Source organism: Cariama cristata, unplaced genomic scaffold (assembly GCF_000690535.1).
Source record: "Cariama cristata isolate BGI_N322 unplaced genomic scaffold, ASM69053v1 scaffold40511, whole genome shotgun sequence".
In the NCBI taxonomy this organism is placed as follows: Eukaryota; Metazoa; Chordata; class Aves; order Cariamiformes; family Cariamidae; genus Cariama; species Cariama cristata.
The window spans coordinates 1-7345 of record NW_009599411.1 but is presented as its reverse complement, the minus strand read 5'-3'; the positions used below and the strand labels follow the sequence as shown (position 1 = coordinate 7345).

General features: G+C 50.9%; 1 protein-coding gene across 1 annotated transcript; it reads left to right on the top strand.

Moving 5' to 3' along the window:
* The first annotated feature begins 670 nt into the window (after positions 1-670).
* On the top strand, positions 671-6920 carry CEL (carboxyl ester lipase). The gene is made up of 11 exons (XM_009709669.1): positions 671-751; positions 1269-1419; positions 1860-1982; positions 2330-2527; positions 2628-2758; positions 3196-3303; positions 3531-3648; positions 4550-4736; positions 5293-5496; positions 5999-6196; positions 6710-6920. Exons 1-11 carry the CDS (start codon positions 683-685, stop codon positions 6918-6920), a joined length of 1698 nt encoding a protein of 565 aa, XP_009707971.1. The 5' UTR covers positions 671-682.
* The last annotated feature ends 425 nt before the right edge of the window (positions 6921-7345 follow it).

Sequence of the window (7345 nt, the reverse complement as noted above, 5' to 3'; positions counted from 1 at the left end):
ACTTCAGCACCGAGCCTTGCTGGCAATCTTGGAAATAAAGCCAGCAGGAAAAAACACTTTCTAGCAGTGAATAATTCCCTTCTGTCGGATGTAGTGTGTGCTGTTCTCACCAGCTGATGCACTTCTCAGTGCTGTTTCGACTTCCCCAGTAGTTAGCCAGGACTGAAGGAAGCAGGCAATGGGGCAGAGCTTCAGGTCCACAGAGGTTGGCCACTCTGGCCAGTCTGCCATTGCTGGCTGGATTGTTACCACCCATCACAGAAATTAAGGATCTGCTGGCATTTTCTGAGTCTTGTGCATTGCCCAGTGTGTTACAAGTGCAAGGTTTCTCATTAGTGGCCGATAATACGCTCTAATGCACAGTTTGATATGGTTTTAACCTTCTGCACTTGTGTGAGGCTTCTCAAGGCTTCAGCTTTTTTTTTTTTTAATGTTGTCTGGAGAGATTTCCTTAAGTTTGGCTTCCAGCCCACAAAAGCAACATCTGCAGGGCTCTCACACAGTGACGCCTGTCTACCCCAGCCATGGTTTGGCCTCAGCCTCCTGAAGGACAAGTGTGTAGAGGTTCCTCTGGTTTGCCTTAGAGCTAAGACTGCGTCATGGCATTGACACACAGCGGCCCTCCTAGCTATATATACGTAAGCCTCCGTCTGGGGTCCGGCTTCTCAGGTGTGTACTCACCATGGCTCCTCGCTGGGAGATCCTGTGCTTTGCTTTGTGCTCCTACCTCGGGGTAGCATGGGCTGCAACGGTGAGTACAACAGCACTTCTTATGGCTTTGCAAGACGTTTTGCCTGTTCCTGCCTGAATGAGCAAACTCCTGTTACATCTGGTCTGGAGCCCATGAAAGAGGGCCTGCAGACCGTGACAGCCAAGGCAGGGTGTTTTCCTGCCCTAAACATGACAAAGGCTCTCAACAATGTTTTTCCAAAAGTTTCTGCACAGTTCTGTGTCAGGTCTGGCCTGGTTTACATCTGAAGTATGAAGTTCCTCACCTTCTGCCATTTATCTTTGGGAGTGCAGGGGAATTGCTGCTGCCTGTCTGCTCCGAAGGGCAGCCTGCAGGACGTCTGCTCGGGCACATCTCCAGCGGCAGCTACCTGGGGGCTTTCCACAAGGGTCCAAAGGGATGGCTGGGGAAGGTGGGCTGCGAGTGGGTCCATCTGGGAAAGTGTCCAAGGCAAGGTGTGGGTGCTGGCAACATGGGCAGCCAGAGGCATGAAGAACTGTGCAATGGATTTTTCTCTTCTCAATGGTACCACATGTAGCTGGGTGTGGTCAACACTGAAGGAGGTTTTGTGGAAGGCGAGAGTAAAAAACTGGGACTCTTTGGGAACTACATTGACATCTTCAGAGGGATCCCCTTTGCTGCTCCTCCAAAGCCTCTGGAAGACCCCCAACCTCATCCTGGCTGGGATGGTAAGATCCAGCTTTTGAATGCCTTTGGTTTGGGGTTTTATTTTTGCTTCTCTCTCTCTTTAGTCTATTATTGACAAGCCAAAGATGTTGTTGCCTGCTTTCATCTACTAAGCAGCAGCAAGAAAAAGCTCTTAGTCTCACAGTGGGTATGACGGTCTGTGTCTAAGCGTTCGCAAGCAACTCAAGTAACCACATGAAGTAACTAAACCAAAGCATGGCACCTACATCTCCCCTCCCTATACCGTGGCTCTCCAGAGCTAGTTCACATGGGAAAGGGTCCCACTTTGTCACTCCCTCAGACAGGTCACAGTGGCTGGGGAGGCTTTGCTGCCTCTGCACTGGACTCACAGAGGAAAGGACAGATGGACAGGCAGCTTGCAACCAAAGGATGGAGTTGATGCCTCTAAGTAGAACCCGCTGTCTTCCCTCTCTCCTCTCAGGAACACTGAAGGCAAAAGAATTCAAAAATCGCTGCATACAGATGACGCTTACACAAACTGATGTCCGTGGGAGTGAGGACTGTCTCTATCTGAACATCTGGATCCCTCAAGGGAAGAGAGAAGGTAGGTACTTGGCAGAGACCTGGGGAGGAGATTCTCAGTTGCCTTTTGTGGACAAATTTCTCTAGAGCATCTCTCAGCAGCTATGTTCCCATAGTGGGCAACTGCAGGAGCACTGATTTTCAGAGGGAAAGGTGGGAACTATGTCAACCAGTGTCCCTCAGCTGCAGCCTGTTTGGAGTTTCAGCCTCTTCTACAGAGCGTAGACTTTCTTGGCCATAAGCTATTGCAAAGCATCACATCAGTTCATGCCCAGGTGGAGTGATGCTCAGCGAGCAGGTGTGGGGATGGATGGGCAGCACCTTCTAGCTATGTTGTGGCTCACACTGCTTTTCTCCCTCATCTCTCAGTCGCTACCAACTTACCTGTGATGATCTGGATCTACGGCGGCGCCTTCCTTGTAGGAGGGAGCCAGGGAGCCAACTTTCTCAATAACTACCTCTATGATGGCGAGGAGATCGCCGTGCGGGGCAATGTGATTGTGGTGACCGTCAACTATCGCCTGGGGCCCCTGGGCTTCCTGAGCACCGGAGATGCAAACATGCCAGGTCCCATAGCTGCTCCCTCCTCACGGGACCCTGTCACGGGTCCCCAGCTTATCAGCTTTGCTGTGCCCTTGCTCAATGGTGGGTGCTCTCTGTTGCTCAGGGAACTACGGGCTGAAGGACCAGCACATGGCTATTGCCTGGGTGAAGAGGAATATCAAGGCCTTTGGGGGTGACCCAGAAAACATCACCATCTTTGGGGAATCAGCCGGTGCTGTCAGCGTCTCCCTGCAGGTGTGTTGTCCTTGTCGAACTCAACCAGAGCCACTTCTCTTCTCTGTAAACGGGAGAGATGGTCCCCTTGGCACTCCGCTGCTTTCCTCCACACATGCCATCTGATTAATGTCCTCTCCTGCCTGAGGAAAGCAATGTTCAGCCTCTTTGCTTTGTAGCCACTCCTTCTTCAGTTTAATTAGTCCCACTGCTGCAGGCATGTGTCCTCACTTTTGGAACCTCTGGTGAAATAGCATTTACTTGCCATGTCACCCTACTCTGCTCCTCTTCTCAGCCTATCACCTTTTAACTTTAACTGCTGAGCCTGTGAAATAGCACGAAAACTGGCAGCTTTGCTGGGCCTGGTGCACAAGCTGTGAGGCGATCGGCTGGATCTGGCAGGTGATGGTCTCAGGAGTTTGTACCTGAAACCCTTCTGTTTCTGTTTTGCACCACAGACATTGAGCCCAAAGAACAAGGGCCTGTTCAAGAGAGCCATCAGCCAGAGCGGCGTCGGTCTCTGCAGCTGGGCCATCCAGAGGGACCCGCTCGCCTGGGCTAAAAAGGTAACGTGCAAGTCTTGCCTAGGGAATGGGAAAACCAAAAAAGTGATTCCCTAGAGAAAAGCATAACTAGCAAGGGATTCGGCAGGAGCCATGCTGCCAAACAGAGCTTTGGAAACATGCTGCTTTGAGATTAAAACAAACTACTCCTCTGCCTCTCTGAAGCCGGTAATGAAGCCTGGCTTCAGAAGGTAATGCTAGGAGGTTTCTCTCTCTCTCTCCTCCTTTAGCTTGCACAAAATGTGGGCTGCCCCACAGACAACACCACCACCTTGGCCAACTGCCTGCGTGTCTCCGACCCCAAAGCCGTGACACTGGCCTACCACCTGCAGCTGGTCAACCTGCCCTGTAAGTCCCCCGCCCCACGCTGTGGTCCACCACCCACCCAGGGCTCACCATGCCTTTGGTGGGACACTGGGGCGATTGCCAGGAGTGTTGAAGCAGTGCTTGTGTCTTTCAGAAAGGGGACAATGACAGATCTTGCAGTCACCCTTCCACAGGCAGGTGCACGTTGCACTGAACACTGTCCATCATGCAATGGCAGCAGTGGCACAGCAATTATCCAAGGGCCATGCCTTGGCTCCAAAGCAACTGTTTGGGCTTTCTGTTCTGTGAAAGCAGCAAGAGCAATTCCAGAACGTAGTTTACAAACAAACAAATAAATTGACCACAACCCTGCTATTTTCATTTGAGTCGCTGGGTGGAGTGTAGGACTCTCACACCAGGTAGGGAACGCTTCTGCTTTTGCTGCCTGTGGGGATTTCTTTCCCAAGAAGACTCTCCTTCGCTTGCCTGCCTCATGCTCCTGGTAAATAGCCCCAGCATTTAGCCTTGCGCAGGACAGAGTGGCCAAGCCACCGCTGTGCAGCTGCGCTGGCCAGAGCCGGCTGTCCTGGCAATGAGTGAGCATAGCCAGATGGGACCAGGAGATGTTCTGCTCTTCCCTACCTTTGGCTGGGCTTTTTGGGAAGGGACTGGGTGGAGGAGAGGAATTTTTAAGGTTATCTGCTGGTACTTGGCTGGCAGATTTCTTGCTCTTCTCACCCACCTACAGGCAGGAGGTTTACCGCCTGTGGTCCTGTGGTCACCCTGCTTCTGGGTGACATTCTGTCCATGCTGAAGTCACCGCCCAAACTCTCATTCACCTGACCCTATTCTTTCTACAGTTCTTTGAGTCATGGGATATGCCAGATCACACATCTGTCTTTTCTTAGCTTCTAACAGACTTCAGTTTTGTTTCCTGATGCAGCTCCCCTGGTTCACACACTCGCCCTCACTCCTGTCGTCGATGGAGACTTCCTCCCAGACATGCCAGAGAACCTCTTTGCCAACGCTGCTGACATTGACTACATCGCTGGGGTCAATAACATGGATGGACACTTCTTTGCTGGTGTTGATTTACCTGCTATCAACCGCCCGTTTGTGAAAATCACTGCGTAAGTGAAGGATGCTCTTAAAACTCTTAACAGGAGGAATCTTATCTTTAATGTAGCTCCCAAAGTCTGAGGACTTAGACCTGAGTGGGCAGGGCACTACCTTCAAAACAGGATGTCACTCCAAGGCAGGGTGCCTAGGGCATATGTTGCCAAGTCCAGAGCCTTCAAGAGAAAGGACCAGGTAGTGGGGAAGCCTCCCCATATACCTTTAAGGTGCTCCTGAACTCAGCACCAGCGATGGGCTTGGCAGCCTTGATGCTGTCTGTCCAGAGCAGAAATATGCCAGACATGCTGGGTGCCCACCCCATAAGACTCCTCTTTGGATATGAAAGGAACTTGTGGCAAATTTAGCCACAAGCTGTTCTGCTGAGAAAGCTGGGAAGCACATGCCCTCCATCTAAGACCTGGAATGAAATTACTGGCTTTTACTTCACCAAACTGTTGCTAACTACAGGGTTGGATGTGAATGTCAATGGAGCCTGGGATCCATTTCCATGAGCCCTGCCCCACTTGAAGCTGCTGGTCTGTAATTAGTTGATACTACTTGTCTTTTCAGGGCTGAGTTCTATAATTTGGTCAAAGGACTTACTGTGGACAGGGGTGTGAGTGGAGCCAATGCAACATACAATGTGTACACGCAAGCATGGGGTGACAACCCGGACCAGGAGGTCATGAAGAAGACAGTGGTGGACATGATTACTGACTACATCTTCCTGGTTCCCACGCAGTGGACACTGAATCTGCACCTGCAGAATGCCCGGTGAGAAGCTCAGCCCTGGCAGGAGCCCAAAGCCTGCCTGGGGGCCAAAACACTGCATTCCCAGCACAAGGGGCTGAGGAGCGGGTTAAGAGGGCTGAACTTGAAGGAGACAGGCTTTTTGGTACTGTGTACACGCTTACACGTAGCTCGTACAAACACTGTTTCTCTAATGCTGTGAGGGAGTCATGCTAGGAATTTGTTCTAAATTCCCACTAAAAAAAGTTTTTGCTTGCTAAAAACTTCAGACTTCATCCTAGCAATGTTTGATGCTGCGAGACATGGCAGTTGGATGATATGAGGGTTAGGGTGAGAATCAGAAATGGAAGTTAAAAATTACCAGATAGAAGGATGTTTTCTGCTGAGACCACCTCTTAGATGCATGTGAGCATCTTCCAAGGCTGACTCTCTGGCTCTGCCGGTATTTGGAGCATGGTTATGAATCTGTCCCCCTTTCTCTGCTCTCCACTCGCAGCTGCTTAGCAAGTCTATTTTATTTCCCCAGGACTGCTAAGACATACAGCTACTTGTTCTCCGAGCCATCCCGAATGCCCATCTACCCAAGCTGGGTAGGGGCAGACCATGCTGATGACCTGCAGTACGTGTTTGGGAAACCTTTTGCCACCCCCCTGGGCTACCTGCCCAAGCACAGGACTGTCTCAAGTGCCATGATTGCTTACTGGACCAATTTTGCCAGGACAGGGTGAGTGATTCCGGTTCCACATTTGGGGCTTGCCACTGCACTTCAGCCTGCTGCTTTTGCCCATTAACTTCTCAGGAGCAATTCCCAAAAGTGGGGTGTCCTCTGTCTGTACTTCTGTTGTGAGCCTGGCTCTATGTCTCCCAGTGGTGGAGCTTGCTCTGGGTCTTCCTCATCTAGAAAACACCTGGGGACAGCAGAAGCATTTTCAGAACTTGTGAACTCTGCTTAAACTTAACGATGAGGTTTGTTTCCAAATCCTGGCATTCAGACAGGAGTTAAGGCCTTGTGTGCAGCCAGGGATGATGCTAGTGGGGACCAAAGGAGGAGACTGCAGGTCTGCAAGTTGCTCCTAGCAGGCAGAATTGCTATTGCTTGTCCCAATGTCAGACTCTCTCTTGGCACCCACTTGAAGCCTTACTTGAGCAGCCAGGGTCCCTGCCAAACAGCTCAGACCTTGCTGCATCCACAAGCTGTCCTGGTAAAACTGAACTTCTATGTCTCCTTTTTCCCCAGTGATCCCAACAAAGGGAATTCAGAGGTGCCCGTGAGCTGGCTGCCCTACACTAATGAGGCCAAGTACTATCTGGAAATTAACAACAAGATAAACCAGAACTCTGTGAAGCAGGATCTGAAATCCCGGTATGTGACCTTCTGGAATTCAGTCTATCGGAATCTGCCACAGGTTGCCAACATCTCCCAGATCCAGCAACTGCTGTGGAGCTAAGAAAAAAACACCTTTTCAAAATAGGCCCAATTCATTAAAAGCTTGCTTGTAACTGAGCGATTCTGGCTTCTCCGTGTCTTTGTCGTGACAGGATTTTCTCCCTTACATTAAGGTTGGGCAGCAAGTGACATCCAGTCTCTGGGCCACGCGCGTTCCCCTGGCCCGTAACACGTTAAGCTGCGGGCAGACGGAGCCATGTCTCGGCCTGCCCTGCCAGCTCTGGGCTCAGGGTTGTTTTTCCTCATTTTCCCACAGAGGGGCCCGGTGTGACCCCCCCCCGGCAGGACAGGCCCAATCCTGACCTATCCTCTGGATGTCCCCCCATTACCATCAACATCCACGCTAATAACAAACAGCTCTTAGATAATTACAGTTGTAATATATATGAACGCAAACCAACAGGTGAACTGTTGCCATACGTGCAC

What these genes read in the sequence shown, in the direction of transcription:
- CEL (XM_009709669.1), top strand. Translation starts at nt 683, where the DNA reads ATGGCTCCTCGCTGGGAGATCCTGTGCTTTGCTTTGTGCTCCTACCTC. An exon ending in CGGAGATGCAAACATGCCAG is followed by an intron (nt 2,528 to 2,627) that starts GTCCCATAGCTG and finishes TCTGTTGCTCAG; the next exon opens with GGAACTACGGGCTGAAGGAC. An exon ending in GCAGCTGGTCAACCTGCCCT is followed by an intron (nt 3,649 to 4,549) that starts GTAAGTCCCCCG and finishes TTCCTGATGCAG; the next exon opens with CTCCCCTGGTTCACACACTC.